The sequence below is a fragment of the Agrilus planipennis genome, unplaced genomic scaffold (assembly GCF_000699045.2).
Source record: "Agrilus planipennis isolate EAB-ADULT unplaced genomic scaffold, Apla_2.0 scaffold72, whole genome shotgun sequence".
NCBI classification, from domain to species: Eukaryota; Metazoa; Arthropoda; class Insecta; order Coleoptera; family Buprestidae; genus Agrilus; species Agrilus planipennis.
The window spans coordinates 139,865-158,605 of NW_020439081.1; the positions used below are offsets into that span (position 1 = coordinate 139,865).

At 34.9% G+C, this 18,741-nt stretch overlaps 1 protein-coding gene across 3 annotated transcripts in view; it reads right to left on the bottom strand.

Moving 5' to 3' along the window:
- Positions 1–18,741, bottom strand: part of LOC108733209 (rhophilin-2) — a 49,849-nt gene that overhangs the window by 13,591 nt on the left and 17,517 nt on the right. The window contains exon 1 of one of the 3 annotated variants that reach the window (XM_018464295.2): positions 3,970–4,406. The exons of the other annotated variants lie outside the window; for them this stretch is intronic. Within the exon in view, the coding sequence (XP_018319797.1) occupies positions 3,970–4,032 (63 nt within the window). The 5' untranslated portion in view covers positions 4,033–4,406. Of the gene's footprint in view, positions 1–3,969; positions 4,407–18,741 lie in introns of those variants that run through there. 3 annotated transcript variants of the gene reach the window in all.

Sequence of the window (18,741 nt, forward strand, 5' to 3'; positions counted from 1 at the left end):
TATATATATATAAGAACTTAGCTGAATTGAATTTTGATTTAATACACGTTAGATTAAAATATGCAGTTACTTTTTCTGCGAAATTTGGCGAATAAATATAGAAATAGAGAAAAGACAAGGTAAATTTAAGGGTAGAAATTTTCGGTTCAATTTTTGTTCCGGTTGTTCAGGTCCCGCTTTTACCTCTCGCATTCAATAACCTCGGCGTCTTTTCTTTTAAATAACAGGTTAATTAAGTTTATTAAATGGTAAAGTCCCAAATAAACGTAGGTAGGTATTTGAATAAAATATTGTTTATGATTGCTGTGCACATTTAAACAATTTAAATTGGTGTCACTGTGATGACGTGTATAAATTTGTTGTAATAAATAATCGGGTATCGATTATTAAGGTATACTTTCCAAAAGAATTTAATTGAAAACGTTTTTATATTCGTAATACCAATTCTCTACATTCCTGCAGAGTTTATGAATATCATAAAAATTAAAATAATTGTTGCACACGAAGTAATTTAATTGCCATTCTCGTCGAACAATAAAACAACAAATACCTAATTGTCCACAGAGATCAATCTGTTTTTATTAACAACAATACAATTCCATATCCGCTGGCGACAACTAACCCAATTTTACGTAACGAAAACCTTTTATGAAGAACCTGATAATCGTAACCCTAATCACATAATTAAATTTCATCGAAAACGTTCGTTAAGCCGATTAACTGCGATGCGCTTTAACAAGTAAACTGGATTACCTGCTTACGTCTATAAGTTTGCGGTGGTGATTGCAATTTTGAAATTATTTTGCGTTGCACAGTTAAATGTGTCACGGTATGGTATATTTCTCAATGTTAACGATCAAAGCTGCTTTACGAAACTGATTTCACTTTTTGATGGAACCCGTAATTAATAACTAATTTAGAAAGATACGTAGGTACAGCAAATAAAATTAAAATATCGGTATATATATATACCACGTGAATTGTGTTTTTTTATTACGAAATGTTTCTTACTTGCACAAATTAATTAGATATTAATTTTTCGAACAAAATAATTCGAAGTGGTCTGTATTCTGTCGAAACTGCCAAACGCGGATCGCGATTTCGATCTTTTTGGATCTCATCAGCGCGTCGCAGGCAGCTCCGACANGCATGGAAATACTGATATGCAATAGAAGGAAAAGTGGGGAAGTAGCCAATATAAAGATAGGAGACGAAAAATTAGAAGAAGTTGCTGATTTTAGGTATCTAGAAAGTTAGATAAGTCAGGACGGAAGGAGTTGTAGGAATATAAAGCAGAGGATAGCGCAGGGTCAAGTTGCCTTCATTAAAAAAAAGTCACTTATATGCTCGCATACGGTTAATTTAGAAATTCGAAAAAGATTTTTAAAGGTGAGAAACATAGATGGTGGGCGCGGCGGAAAAGAAAAGGTTAGAAGCGTTCGAAATGTGGTGTTACAGGAGACTGGTGAGGATACATATATTGAAGTTAACAAGAAATAGGCGAGACAGAATAGTAGAACACCTTCTTAAGCATAAAAATCTAGTCAGAGACATATTAGAGACAGAAACAGGTGTTAAGAGGAGTAGAGGTAGACCTAGATTAGATTACCGTTCGCAAATAGTTAAGGATGTGGGATGTTCTAGTTTTAGGGAAATGCGAAGAAGAAGATAGTAAATAGTGGAGGTGCGTGTCCAATCAGTCTTAGGACTGACGACCTTGTGATGATGATCATGAAATATAAATATGTATTGGGTTTTCGTAACAAATTTATCACCGTGTTAATTATACTAATCGTAACGGGACTTGGAGCGCATACCTACCGGCTCCTAATAAATGTAATAAGAATTTGACAACATCGATTAATAAATGAAATTCAGATCGCTACCATTTCCATGGATTTCGTTCTTACGTACACCTTTTGATACACCTACATACACTAGCATTTATTGTGATCACAGAAAATGGGTAATTTGGAGACAAAACAGTCTGCTAAATATGTACAAAGCAGGAAGCTCCTTGTCTTAAGTTTACTAAGGACCTACAATTTTCTATTAACGGGACTTTTTCTTTTTCTGCGCACAGTTTGACAATTTATAAAATGTGTCTTAGTCTTATATGTATGTGGAGATAATGATGCAAGAAATAAGATAAACAACCGATGACTGCGTATTGGATGATGTAACAGTTCTTAAATCCTTTTTCCCAACAACCAAAATAGGCGATGATTAGGATACTGATAAAAATGATCGTGAAAGATTAATCTTAGCAATAATCTTAAAAGATATATTAGGTATATGATACTTGTTATTATTATGCAACTTTCCTGCGTGAAATATGCTACACACTGCTATCGGATTATTATTATTATTAGTTGGCGTTTTAGAAGTTTGTGATTGTTAGTAACTTGACGGCAAGTTTTACTTATTCATCGTCTTGATACGTTACGCTCTTGGTGCTTTTTTTTGCCATTCATTCATCAATGTCAAATACCGTTCTTGATTCAGTTCCTATCTGATTTGATACGAGTATTATATGCTAATCGGATCTTGGAAATGTCAAAGGGGTATTAAAATGGACAGACTTTCTAATCATATATACATAGGTAGTACGCAAGTAGATAACGACCAGGATGATGTGAAAAACGACATTTTGTATGTAGTTAGGTGTAGGTACATGCTTACGTTTCTGATATTCCACCTTAACATTTTTACGTATTGAATAATTGAATCGGCGTTTTCGGCTCTATGCAAATTAATGAAAGTGAAAAACACGGCTGATTTATGTCAAGCTACGTACTGTAAAAGTGATAACACTTTTTGGTTAGGATACGTTTTGTTGGATAAGTTTAATTTTAAAAAGTATTGTATTCCTCATATTCAATATTTTTATGATAATCGTTTTAGAGAGAAAGTTTTTTAGATGTTTCTTTCACTTTTTGTCTTCAGCATACTTTCCCATAACTAGAAGTTTTCAACACAAATACTATCGTTCTCCCAATGTTTTAATTCGTAATTTGACTATTTTAAAATTTTAAACATTAACTTCGCTATTGCTTACTATCCAATATACTCAGTAAGTATCAAAAATTATAAAACATTTTTTTATTTATATCATGGTTTTTATAAGAAACGCATCGGTACATTTGTTTATAGTCTCTTAGACAAAAATGCAACCGTTTATAGAAAAGATAACTAGCGAGGTCTATGTAGTAATTAAACGATTTTACAAAAAACACCCGCAAGGAACTAGAAAATATAGTTACAAAGAAACACAGGAAAGAATTGCTTCAGATATGACATTAGAACAATGACTGTAGTACCTACAGCAAGGAATTAATTACAAAGAAGATAAAAACCATTTCGTTGACAGGCATCCTGAAGAAAATGATTTATAGGAGATGTTAATACGTATCATGCACGGCATATCCGGCTTCCACACTACATACATGAGAATTCCAACCATGAAGTCTTAGTTCCTATAATTATAAACCGGTAAATTATAAAAACTTATAATCAATAAACCAAATTACCGTATATCCCTACTCTAAAACTTATGAGGTATACATTTTTATACATGATGATATAGAAACAAAAATAGAGGGCTAACTCATCGGAGTAGATGTAAAAACTGAAGTACAAAAAGTGGTTACTAAATGAGTTAACAATGAAGTGTATCAAGAATTTTCAATTTGAATTGAGGAAAACATTAATTAAATTGGTTACTGGTATCACTTTCGTCTTCCTTTTTAAGGAACTTCAGAATTGTCCTTAAATTTTCCAACAAAAATCTTTTGATTTAGTACCTCCTCATTTTTGTCTTAATTTTTACTATGCTCAGACGAGATAGATTATTAAAATTCAACTTTTTATACAATTCGTTTAAATCTTATTGCTAAATTTTTTATAATAACGAGTACGGAGATTTTTAAATACGGAAGATGAACATTTCCTTTATAAACGACAACTTACCGGCAAAATCAAAAGATCAGGCAACAAATTTGGAAAATCCTGCCTATGCACCCATTTGAGCATTTTTACAACCCAACAATAACAATGCCACCACGGTGTTCATAACGATAAAAACACGAACAGTGGAAACGGTCACCAGGTCTTCGTCAGTTATCACTTTTATTTTATTATTTCATATCAATCTCAAGTTTAAGAAAGTTCACAGCGCCTAATCCGCGATTAATAATATAATAAATAAAAAGAGGCCACAACCGCAGGCGCCGCTGTCGTGAAAAGCACCAGGTCTACCGGCCTGGTTCGAATCCGACTGACTATAATCTTACGTACTACTACTCCGTTGTTGGTCTTCCGTCACAGCTTCCGCAATAGTGAGATTGTCGCAAATGAAAGACTCGGTTCGGTAAATTGTGAGTGAGAACCAAGAACTGCCGTAGTGGAAGGCACTACTTCTACTGACAAGACCTAGATTACTGTATACTATGAAAAATGATATCGGTACTTTGGTAACTTATTATCCAACGATGGACTCATGCATTGTAGAATATTTACAAAGCGGACAAGGGGACAATTTCTATTTACTGCTTTACCGGGATGTAATTGTATAAGCAATTAAAAAGCAATTGGAATAATGAATAATCCTTGTAATCCATGAAAAATTCGAAAGAAAAAGGAACAGCTCTGAATGTATCAGTACAGTTCTGTAGAGGTTTTTCTCCCGATTATGCATAATAGCTCCCCAGAAATATTTATTTACAGCACGCTTTATCCCATTTCTCAATTATCACAAACTTGAAGTACTTTTACAATTCAATTAGTTGAAAGTAGCTATTAAAACCGACACACAAGATTTTTCAGATTTTTAAATAGATATATCTCTTAGTAGGGAGTAACACATGCTGCAAACGAGTAGCTAAATGTTAACAGGAGATTCTTGCTAAGTGAGTCTTACTCACTGACTTTTACTCAAAACATTTATTGCTTTCACGATTAATTTTTTCGATGTTCTTGGGTCTTTTGCAACCTGCTACCTTTCATTTGATAGCGCTCACGATCATGTATCCACAATATTCGCGAAAAGAAGAAACCTGCAAGAATTTGAGCGTTTTCGCGCAAAAGTTTAGTGAATATACATATCTTCTGATGTACATTTTCATATTTTCCACAGTTATTAAGTGATTACATTACACGAACTGCGTACAATAAGTGTAAACAATTGTAATTCTCTGAGAAAATCTATTGCATTTGTCATTAGAATACATCACGTGTCTTGATATATGTATAACTACAGATAAATAAAGTCCTAATAAGGCGGCTGTGTTGGTTTTGTGAATTTTGCAATTTACGTATAAATCAGTAGAATATAGTAATGGTACACACAGATAATGTATTGTCACTTGTAACAGCTTGTTGCAACTAACATTTCATTACACCTACTCAATGCCTTTTCAGAAGTAATATTTATCCATTGCAAAATATTTTTATACATACTTACATAATATGGATAAAGCTTTACAATTTAATTCGATCATTAATTTTAAGAAAAACTGCCGACGTTTCGTGTAGTTCTCTTCTTAAGGAAAGACATGTTAAAACAAATATTTTCCTCTTATGATCAGTCCGATATTCCGAATGTAAAATGTAAAATTAATTCAGAAAAAAGTATTGGCAAGGGAAGAAAAGGTGTTAGGGAAAGATGGAAAAGGGAAGGTCAATTTGGGTTTAAAAGAAATAGAGGAACGTGGGAGGCTATTTTAGCTTTGACAATAAATCGAAGTAAAACAAGAAAAAGTAAGAAAAAAGTGAATACAAAGATGGGAGACCAAAAAACAGAAAAAGTCGCTGATTTTTAATATCTAGGAAGTGAGATAATCGAGAAAGGAAGTAGTAGTAGTACAGTTATACAAAATAAAGGATAATGCAGGATCGAGTTACTTCTATGCTCGCGAACGGTTGATTTAGAAGTTCTAAAAGATACAGTTAAATAAGGTGTATGTCTGAATCCTGGATAGGTAGGGGTGCGAAACGTGAACGTACTAGAAAAGGATTTATTTATTTGGTATTATTGGCGAATAGTGAGGATACCGTGAATAGAGTAAGTTAGAAATGAAGAGGTATTAGAAAGAATAGGAGAACACAGAGGCGACTAATATGGAAGTCAATAAGAAATATGCGAGGTAGGTTGGTAGGACACCTTTTCAAGTATGAAGGGCTAATTAGAGACATATTAGACGCAGAAACAGGAATTAAAAGGGGTAGAAATAGACCTAAATCACATTACTGTTCACAAATAGTCAAGGATGTGGAATGTTCTAGTTATAAGGAAATTGAAATATTAGCTCAGGATAGCAAACAGTGGAGGTACGTGTCCATTCAGCCTTAGGACTGACGACCCTACGATGATGATGATGATGATGATGAAAAGAACTTGTTTTCTGCATGTTTAATTTAAAACAAAATGCTTCACCGACGTAGGTAACAAAATTAAATATAATACAGACCAGTTATTGAATGTACACTGTAATCATTTCTAAACGCCGGCATACTTATTATAAAGAAGAAACAACATTCTTTTTCGCTTGTTATTGTCTGTTATGTAATTTTTGCGTTGAAATTATTTCACCAATTACGGTACCACCACGGAAGATTTCCTATTACCTATTATTGACCTGAATGCCGAGTTAATATAATGTTCTTCTTTCACTCAAGGTCGCACTGCGTGCCATGTAAGTAATTAACTACCGAAATTAATGGACGGCAAAATTAAGATTTCGGTTACTACATCGGTCCTACTTTTTCTTTAAACGAAACTAATTATGTAGAATGGTTAGGTATGTGTTTACAACCCAGCTAAAAAATTTACAGTTATCAGCGAATAGCAAAACATTGGCAGATATATTTGTAGGCATGAAATTTATACTGGAAGGAAAAGTTATTACTTATGTAATAACACTTTTAGGATATATTATTATATGTTACTGATGTGCTTACATAATGAGTATTCTGCCTATATACACGTATATTTATGCGATTGTGGGAACTTTTACATTTATTACAAGCAAGCGCCTTTGTTACTTAGTAGGTAGATTTAAATTAAAAAAAGAATAGGAAAGATTAGAAGAGAGAGAGTTATCGTCTTCGATATATTTTTAGACGATCTGAAATAGCGTCACTTGCAAAATGGAATCACCTCAACGTTTGAAATGTAATATCATAGGTAGATAATAAAAACATTGTATATACCTACATAAAGGGATAGAAATAAGAAGGCGAAAGTTGAAGAATAGGGGGTGCTATAAGAGGCAAAAAGGAAAAGTAGAAATAGGATGGTGATATACCTTCTAAGACATGAAGGACATATTAGAGATATATTAGGAGAAGAAATATAAGTAAAGAGAGGCAGAAGAAGGCCTAGATTAGATTACGTCTGTTCATAAATAGTTAGGGATGATGTGTGATGTTGCTGATAACCTAGTGATGATGATTACCAAGTGTACCCACTCTTTGAAGTGTTCAACAAACATTACGAGACTTTTTCAGTTTCCGTTGATTTTCTAATCTAAAATACTAATAACCTCATTTTTTCGTATCATGATTGTCATCATCATAAAGTCGTCAGTCCTAAGACCGGCTGGACACGCACCTCCACTCTTTCCTATCCTGAGCTAATCTTCGCATTTCCTTAAAACTAGAACAACCCACATCCTCAACTATTTGCGAACAGTAATCTAATCTAGGTCTACCTCTACCCCTCCTAACTCCCGTTTCTACCTCTATGTTTCTGACTAGACCTTCACGCCTGAGAAGGTGTCCTACTAACATATCTCGCCTATTTCTTATTGACTTCCATAGAGTCCTCTGTTCTCCTATTCCTTCTAATACCTCTTCATCTCTAACCTTCCCTATCCACGGTATCCTCATCATTCGCCTGTAACACCACATTTCGAACGCTTCTAACTGTTTCGCACCCATACAGCACCGTGCTCCAAACATACACCTTTAACAACCTTTTTCGAATTTCTAAATTAACCGTTCGCGAGCACAGAAGTGTTTTATTTATTAAAATATTTGACCAATCTAAGGAATTTAATTCCGTTTGATAGATTTTCCTCGCCAAAGCACAATTTATTTCTCATTGTATAAACCAATCTAAATAAATAAGTACAGTTACCGTAATCGATTACGTTGTTTGTGGGAAGTCCATTATATGTGAATAATCCATCAAGCCTTTCATAAAAAGAAAGTCTTTCGCAAGTAGGTCTGAAAGTTCAGTGTCATTCAGACATATGCTCGTCGAAAATGTTTATATTCAGCATCTTATTTAGGTCTGCGTGTACTTACTCAAGTGCAAATTTCAAATGCGACAGTTATGTATTTGTCCTTTTCATTTTCTTTAAATCTATCATTGGAAGGAGTAGTTATTGTTACAAACGTAAATATTTGATCTTTTGATATTGATTATTTTGTATTTCGTTCTGAATAGTTTTGGTGACATAGTTTTTAATTCAGTTGTTTTCTTTTGTAAGACTGTTTCTAGAATATTTCACCATAATAATTAGGAAAAAGTGTCTTGTAATTTAATCAGATAATCACGTTTTGCAAGAATGATTCCAGATTCACCAGCAATCCTAAGCCGCCGTAATTCGAACAGATGAAACTGTTACGCTTCTTGATTATTGTATCGAATAGAATAAACATTTTTTACCACCTTATTAAATTGACTCGCATTTGATTCTTTAAATTGTGTAATAACACAGCTTAATGGTCAATAGGTAACTTTAATGGTATTCATATTGAAAAGAGACAGTTGAAAGAAATTAAATAGCTGGAAGAGTATATGTAAAAGTTGATGAAGCTTGAGGATCCATTTTATGTATTTGTTTTGTATTCCTTCGATTACTTTATGGTCTGACCATCCCCATATTTCAGTTCCATACATCAGTATACTTTCTACCAGTACTTTAAATAAATACATTTTCTTTTTCCAACTTTCCTTGAAATCCCTTTCAGATTTTCTCCAAACTTTCCCTAAGAATGCAGTTGCTTTTGACGTAACAACGTCTTATAATTCGATGGAAAAAAAAAAAAACGAAAAAACATGACTCATGCGGCGTTACCTCGCTCTGAGGCGTTCCATTTAAGGCTTGAAGTGCAAGCGAGAGCGCGGAACGAGCGACAAAGAGGCACAATCGGTCTCCGCGTTCGGCAGCGTTCGACATCTGTCTCTCTCCTACTTGAGTGAGCGATGCGTCCGCGTGGACAGCTGCTATACAATAATACATTTCCATTTACCTCCTTCTCTATATCCACACAAAATATCTATCAAACAAATAAAATTAAAATTTCCGTTGTTCTTTTGTATGAATGACCCACTTATGATACATATTTAGAAATATAACTTTTAAGTTTACATACATGCACGTATGCGCCTATATCAAGATACATATTATAAATACGTTCTTAAATATTGCTTAACATAATAATTTCGGGTTGCGCGTCAGATGTTATCATTTGTAAAAGTCTTTTGGAATATGTGCCCATTAATAAATAATTAACAAATGTTCTTGTTGTGAGATTATGGTCAAAATCAGATAAGGATAAAGGAAGTATGGTGGCTACTTACCTATACTTATCTCAGATAAATCATCTGGTTTCTTAATAGAGAAAATTCGTGTAGGCTTTTAATCTATTACTTCTCTATTTCGAAATTAGCTCTATAGAAAACTCACATGCTATCTGTCTATATGTATATACTGTATGCTCCAAAGAATTTAAAAAAATTCAGAGTCGTAGCCTTCTTGAGGTTCATAAAAAGTTAAAAGAAACGTTTACAGAGATACCAACAAATCCGGAAAAGTGGCTTAATCTTGAAATATCTAGATATTATAGCATTAAAACAAAAAAGTACACCAAATTACACGATTAAACCCATATGATTGGTCTTCTCGTTTTCTTTAAACAATTCAGGTACACAATAAATAAATGAGAACAAGAATAAATTATTTTAATAATTAAGTAGCATTGTCTATATGCAACCCTTTTCAAAATCAGGACAATTGTTGCGAATCCAGGATAAGTACGGCTCTAATAATCGTCTGCATCTGTTAATTGAATATCATTTTCTACTATTCTATTAACAACTAATTTTAAAGAAAAACAAGAAGTTTCACTCTACACTCTACGAATCGTTTCGACCTGATGGTCATTATCAAGAGTTTCGTCGACAAAGCCTTAGTTTTATTAGTAGTTCGTTTTTCATACATAATAAGTGGGCGAAAAAGATTAGTACCTCACTTAGTTTACCAGATATGTCTTCTAAAACAAGAAGCTTGTTTCCGGTACAAATTTCAGTTGTTGGCGTTGTATTTTATTGTTACCACGTAGGTGTGAGATAGTTCTGGTGACAACTACACGAAAATTGCTTTTACGTTGTAGGCGTAATGTGAGACAATATCGTACTTATTCGTTGTGTCGTTTGAAAAGGGGAAAGGTCGTAAGACTTCCGCGTTTCCAAACGCAGAGAATACCCACTAATGTTTCTAACGAGCGCAGTATAATAAATGGTAAACTTTGCACAATAGAAGTACATTAATACCCGATATCTATTAAGGAAACGGCTTAACAATATAAATGTGTGTAGGTAATCCTTGTATGTAAATGTATTATCCTTTTGGTCCATACGTAGCCTAGCCAGTTAATACGGGAATTGAGGTTGTAAAAATTACATTATTTAACAAAAATCAGCCTTGTCTTCTTCATTTGTAGTAAAAACTTTGTACTATCTATGCTGTCATTTTTCAAAGCATCCCGGGAAGTCCTTAGAAGTCCTCACAAACGTGGAAAAAGGTCTTCAAACTTTTTGGTGTTTCATTCCCACCAGCCAGTAATGCTGGTGGGCGGGCAGTCCCTCCGGACTATGCCGGAAGGTAGGGCGGACGGCCCTCTTCGGCCTGCTTTCAGGAATCGTGGGAATGGGTGGGTGGTGGTTCGGGTGAGAAAGATGAGACGGACGAAATGAAGACAGAAGAGAGTGAAAGATTATCTATGGAATATTACTGCCTCAGCATTTGCCTAAGTGATCCAAGGAAACCACAGAAAAACTTGGACCAAGGCTAAGCAATGGTCTAAACCTCTAGGCCATGCCGCTCGGTATTAAAAAGGTCTCCAAATGACAATGCAATTGGACGTAAAGAAAGTATTTGATGTTAAAGATAATAACATCAAAAGCGCAGTAGAAATAAGCAGTTCAGCTACTTCTTTTAGCATGATCGTTCGATTATAATTGTTTGGAAGTCGAAAAAAGCTCGCCTATAGCGGCAGAAAATCGTAAACTCAGCTTGCATCCAACGATGTATTTATAGGTACAACGTCGTTAAAAACAAAACTGTATTTAGACGATGGCCAATCAAGCAAGGATCGACTCGACGTGTGTGTACCATCTCTGCAAGTTCATCTTCGTTGTTCGAATTAAATCAGGTACAGTTACATACAATCAAACCCGTGCCGTGTCGCAATTACCACACTTTTTATCTGGCGATGTTCGCGTGAAAGGATGCACGACTTCATCCTGTAATTACGCTATTAAAAGTGATATCCTCGTATGAAACGGCTGTACATGTTAAGGACTGGATTTGATTGAGTCGTTAAAAAACCTACCGAAGATTCGCTCATTAGCATATGGACCAGCAAATGATAACGAACAGATGCTTTAATTAGAAGACAGCACCTAAAACGGAAAAAATAGAAAACGATAGAAAAAGGAAAGAGTGCGTACATAGAATTTGTAGATTTAGAAAAAGCTTTTGACAATGTTAAATATACTTATAAATGTAGGGATGAGTTACAAAGATAGAAGAGTGATACAGGCCTGACGCTGGAAGCTGGCGGAAATTTTAAAATTGCGTTGATGCGCGGTGGCAAAAGTAGGCAGTTTTAGGTGTAACGATTGTAGCCCTCTTTCTTTAGTATTCCTATCAGGGGCGTAGATTAAATATTTAAAAGTAGGGATCAGTGAGTAAGTAATAGACATACAAACAGAAGAACTAATTGTTGATGTTGGTGACAGTGATAGAGATTCCGATGATGACAGTGTGTTAATTTCTTCTTTTTGATAAGTCATGTTTTTACATTATTTTCTAGTACGCTACTGTCCCATCTGTATTAATACTATAATTTACGCTTACTGGAAGCTTATTTGAGTATCGGTTCCAAGTGACTTACCCAAATAGGTCATAAATGGGCAAGTACCTGCGCGACCGCTCGCCAGCTTCCTTCGTCAGACCTGTACTTAGTTTGTATAAAAAGCAAGAGGCAGTTATACAGTTGGGGCTGTAAGCAGAGAAGTAAATATTAGGAAGGGAGTCAGACAGGGATGCACACTGTCACCGTTACTTTTTAATCTGATCAACATCATTAAAGACAGTAAAACTGTAGGGATAGATATACAGGGGCAAAAGATTAGTATGCTTAGATTTGCAAATGATATAGCAGTATTAGCATCTAGCAAGATGGAGTTAGATAGAGATACCTTTAAAAAAAACGGAAGCGGTACTGACAAAACAGTACTGCTTGAAAATAAATAAAAGTAAAACAAAAATACTGATATGCCAGGGAAGAAAAAGTAGGGAAAGAGCGAATATAAACATGGGAGTCGAAAAATTAGAAGAAGTGACTGATTTTAGGTATCTAGGAAGTCAGATAAGTCAGGACGGAAGGAATAGAAGGACATAAAGCAGAGGATAGCGCAGGGTCGAGTCCAATACTGTTAAAGAAACAGTTCAAGAAATATTAAATTAGTTAAAATTACCCATTGCAGTGCATGTTATTTATATGGAACAGTGTTAGTTCGTTGGGGTAGACTTTAAAATTCCTTTGACTTTTATTTCTCAGCACGTTGCAATAATTTATATCTTCTCGTACTTAGCTTCAAACATTTTCGTGTTTTTCAATTATGCCGTGAAGTGTTTTGGTAATAAAATAAAATAGTAGTAAAATATTGGTCGGTCCGATCTCAAGTTATAATAAAGTCAAACATGAGTGATTGGGTATCTAAAAGAAGCAACTTGTAGTCATAAACTGGCACTCTCTTCATCTAATTACTAATTGCGATACAGATTTATAACCGTGCTGTTTCGCAACGATGCTTACTTCGTTATTATGCAAACGGCTTCTCGCCGATGTGATGGTATTTTTTATTCTTTTTTCTTCATCCATTCACCGATTTGCCGCTGTGCCCGCTTCGTTCATTATCCTGCCCGGTGCCTATAATAATACAGTAACTTCGCGGAACAATGCATTCGATGTTAAATTTCCATTGTTCCTATACAGGGTGGACGAATTTTCAGAAATTACTAAGAATTTATTGATTTATTACAGACTATCGATAACAAAAAATATTACCGTACCCTCTCATATTATACGTGAATAATAAACAGAAACGTATGTTACGCAGTAGAGAAATCCTGTTATTGGTTCGTACAGATCATGCAGTTGAATTAAATGCAATGTTTCAATAATTTTGCGGTAGGTAAATACATATAGCATCACGGTGTTAAAATGATTTTCATTAAAATTGCTTTTGCTTTCGGTCTAGCCGTTTACTTAAAGCAAATTAACGGAAGCATGGGTCAGTCCTTATATTTTTTGATCTTCTGATAGTAAAAAGGGAAATTTAAGGAACGCAGCTAAAGTCACGTAAAAATGTTATTTGAAATTTATAGATACTTGCTGCGGTATTCGCTAGTATTTATCAAATTATCAATATTATGAAGAGATGAAATTTAATTTTTAATGCTTTCAGCTGATTTCTGGTACTGCTTTTTATTCATTTGAATGAATCATTGTAGGTATATTTTCTTTTTCTAAAACTGAATAACACAAATCATCTTTACCGATGAATATCGAAGTTGGTCCATCGTGTATGTACCCAGTACTTGTACCTTCGTATTTTATACACAGTTTCGGGTCTTGAATATAAGAAATATTTTCTACTCGACTTCGCCACGCTAAAACAATGAAATTGACGAAGAATAATATGAGGTTAGTGACCATGAAAGACTTTGAACGAACGAAACAAACGACGAGGTGAATAAGCTTGTAGTAACTTCCGTGTTCCCGCATAATATTTTATTCATCACTTCCTTAATCTAAGGGCAACACTGCGGGCGGATCGCTTCGAAATGTCGCTATTATTATTACAGTGAGTTCGACCAAGGAAGATAACGGTTTCGAAGAGAATTACGAAGATTACGTTTTATTTGTTACGCTCGAAATACCGACTCGAAAAGAGAACGGGTTCGCTCCAACCGACACTGCCGCAACAGCGACGGGCGCCAGGATACGCAAAACTTCGTATCGTTTTATTGACAGTTTAAGATCGTGAAAAATTACTTTCGTTAAAAGCGATTCGTTTTATTTTGTATCGTGTCGCTTAATAACTTAAGATCCTCCCACCGAGAAGAGATGGGTTATTACTCTTTTTAAATAAGTACATCACAATTAATGAACCTACTAGGAGTTGGAGAAGACTTTAGTAGCGGGTCGATACAGCTGCAAATACTTGTGAAACATTCTTCGGCTTAAAAAAACTTGATTATCACTAAAAAAATTTGTCAACGCGTCAAGGAAACAGCTAAGTTTTTAAAATCGTTTTAGTGACTTATTATTCTTGAGCTCTATCAAAGGAGGCCTCTTCATTCAATAATACTGTTTTCCAAATTTTCGTAGGACAATTTTTCCGTCACTTTCTAATAGTTCTTACCAATAATCATTTGCGTAGTAAAGATGCTAGACAAACTCGCGTTTGAAACGAAAGCTGCCGCTATTACACAACTTTTAAATAGGTAAATTAATTTATGGTTTGGTGTAAAACGAACATAAACACAAAGACATAAAAACATGCTGCCACAACGATCGAACACTTTAATGTAACTATTTAAATATTTTTAAGTATCATTATCATTATCACAGGGTCGACAGTCTGCAAATTGGTTGGACACGCATCTTAGGTTTTTGCCATCTACAGCCAATCTTCGTGTTTTCTGAAAACTAGAACTGCCCATCTAACTTTAGATCTTCTTTGGCCTTCTTTTAGTCCAGTCTCTAATTAGTCCTTTATGTCTCACAGGGTGTTCTGCCTAAACTTGTCAGCCTATTTCTCGTTTTCCTTATTGATTTTCGTATGGCCTTCTTACATGCACAAAAATGTTTTTCTCAGAAATTGTAATTTAATGCTTAACTGGTACAGCACGTCCTTTTAACAAAATTTATTTAATAATTAACTTTTAGTTGATTGCAGCACTGGAGTATTAAAGCGGCGATTTTTGTGAATATATCACCATTATCCTTAAAAACGATTCAAATATTAAAAACTGCAACAGTCAATAAATCAGAGGATTACTGTAATAAACGAAACAAAAACAGATGTCAATCGATTTAACAGTTTACCATTCGTCGGATAAAACGTTAAACGTGCCTGTTACCTTTAAATCTTCATTAAGCGCTTCGTGAAAATAAGCGATACTCCTATACCTTGCAGCTTTGATTGTATCTAACGTCCCATGCAGCAATAAAAGTAAACAGTTTTCTCATGTGGGTACGGAAACAAACCTACAATGGATACATTTATCTTTGCACGTAAAGAAAATGCCCCATAATTTTATACAGTTATAGTCATTCTCTATTCTGTACATGCAAATGAAAAACTGTTAGTAACACATTATCCTCGGCAAGGGTTTCTAAAGATTGTAACAGTATTGTTGAGTTTGAATAATAAATTGACGAAACTATTCATTGTGTACAGTTTTGTGTTGAAAATGTGTAACTATTTTCATTCGAGTTTCACACTGTGGACTTTAGTAGCAGTGAAAATTGTTTCTTCTATTCTTCTTCCCCTAAAGCGGAAAATGTCTTATCTGAACGATTATAGTGATTGTAATGGATTAAATTCCTGAAACTATATTAGTATTTTAATTGTTTAAGGGTTTCTTCATATATATACTAAACTTACTAGCAACCTCTTGGAAATTTCACTATACTATTTGCTGGAAAATCAAATCATATTTTGTAGAATCGATAGCATCATCATCATCATAAGGTCGTCAGTCCTAAGACTGGTTGGACACGCACCTACACTCCTTCTTATCCCGAGCTAATCTTCGCAATTCCCTAAAACTAGAACATCCCACATTCTTAACCATTTGCAAACAGTAATCTAGTCTAGGTCTACCTCTACTCCTCTTTACTCCTGTTTTTGCCTCTAGTATATCTCTGACTAGACGTTCATGCCTCTACATAGAATCGATAGCAACAAAAATTAATTCAGTTATACATAGGATAATAGACGAGTCGCTTTTGAATTTTGTGATTTTACTAAAAAAGGATGCGAATACTTATATCTAAAAGTAAAACAAATGTGCAACAGAAAGGAAGAGGCGATGAAGGAAATGCACAAGTTCACTGTTATTATTTTCATTTCTCATCATCGTCATCAGTTGCTAATTAGTTTCGAGTTCACTGACATTGACATAGAGTGAAGAAACGCCATCAGCTCTAGACAAAAAGAGGGTCGGACATTCTAGATACACGAAGAATGTCAATATATGTGGAAGGAAAGGAAAAATGATCTTTTTGTTCGGACGCGATAGAAACAGGTGCAGCAAGGGACTTTAGAACTGGTTTACAAGCAATTTCCTCGTTGCAATGAACTGCATAACGGGAAATGATTTCTTTTATACGTCCACTAGTTGCGTACATTTAAACACAAACATTCATCGGGCTGACCGTACTGACGTAGACGCCGAATGACTAAATGACCAGTAAATGATATATGCGATTCAGTTTTTCACTTTTATTTGGCAATTGAGAGCTTTTTATAAGCTTACTATTCTAGTTGACTCATTTTTCCAAGAAAACTCCTCTGAGAATCAAAGCAGTCAGGATTTCTATTTTAGGGAATGAGCGAATATGAATATAGGAGACGAAAGAAGAAGTGGCTGATTTTAGGTATTTAGGAAGTCAGATAAGTCAGGACGGAAGGAGTAGTAGGAATATAAAGCAGAGAATAGCGCAGGGTCAAGTCGCTTTCAATAAAAAGAAAAAAAAAACTTTTGGGTGTTTCATTCCCACCAGCAAGTAATGCTGGTGGGCGGGCAGTCCCTCCGGACTATGCCGGGAGGTAGGGCGGCAGGCCCTCTTCAGCCTGCTTTCAGGAATCGTGGGAATGGGTGGGTGGTGGTTCGGGTGAGAAAGATGAGACGGACGAAATGAAGACAGAAGAGAGTGAAAGATTATCTGTGGAATATTACTGCCTCAGCATTTGCCTAAGTGATCCAAGGAAACCACAGAAAAACTTGGACCAAGGCAGGCGGACCCGGAATCGAACCGGCGTCCTCCCGAATGCTAAGCAATGGTCTAGACCTCTAGGCCATGCCGCTCGGTTAATAAAAAGAAGTCACTTCTACGCTTGCGAACAGTTAATTTAGAAATTCGAAAAAGGTTATTAAAGGTGTATGTTTGGAGCGCGACCCTGTACGGGTGCGAAACGTGGGCAGTGGGCGCAGCGGAAAAGAAAAGATTAGAAGCGTTCGAAATGTGAAGTTACAGGCGAATTATGAGGATACCGTGGATAGAGACGGTTAGAAATGAAGAGGTATTAGAAATAATAGGAGAACAGAGTGATCAAAGACAAATTAGAGGCAGAAACAGTAGTTAAGAGGAGTAGAGGCATACCTAGATTAGATTACTGTTTGCAAATAGTTAAGGACGTGGGTTGTTCTAATTTTAAGGAAATGCGAAGATTAGCTCAGGATAGGAAAGAGTGGATGTGCGTGTCCAATCAGAGTTAGGACTGACGACCTTATGATGATCATGTGAATTGATCTTAAACCTCGGTATCTTGTCAATTTAATTTAGATCCCAAATAACTCAAGAATTTTCGAACCCCAACGAAGCTAAACAAACTGTTGTGAAGGTTATGATGATAACGTGAATTATTTAATGCAGGGAAACTACTTCCCAATTGATCTTATACGTGTAAGATACACATATATGCATATAAGAGCTATAAAAGTTTGATTTGATTATTCTCGGTTGCATGATACGTTTTAGAGGAGTTATGTAAGCTTTACAATTTGTTTCAAAATCGACAGTATAAATAAGTAATGCAACGGTTTAATTAATAATGTCGACACTCATTTTTCGTGCCTTAACTCGAAATCTAGAATAATGTACATAAAAGGTATCGAAATATCTATTTAGTGGATTTAAAACTAATTTTACATTTCAAGCAAAAGTAAATGGAAAATTGCAAAAGATGATGTTGCAAACATACTCTATTCCATACAGGCATATAACATCGAATTGTCTATCGCCAGATCTATTAATATAATAATATAATTACAAATTCACAGTAAATGAAAAACACTAAGAAATCGTTGAAGACGATTTTTCTTTGGATAACTTTCTAATTAAATGTAGGTAAAAAAGCGCGAACAATTCACAAGGGCGAAAGTGTGATTTGAATTTGGAGCCGTTTGTGCATTAAATTCAGGAGTTGGACACTAAAAGAACAATACGTTTTCACTATATTGTTGAGCCATATTTTTAAAATAATGAGGGTTTGTCAGCACAATTCACCATTTTCGTATAAAATAGTGGTATAACTTTATCAACTATGTAGGGACTGCTTAAAAATCGAGAAAAAGTGGATCAGTTAGTGATCTTATATACTCTGGGGTCGTCTTTCAACGAATTGTTTAGTGTAAAACATCGAAGCAG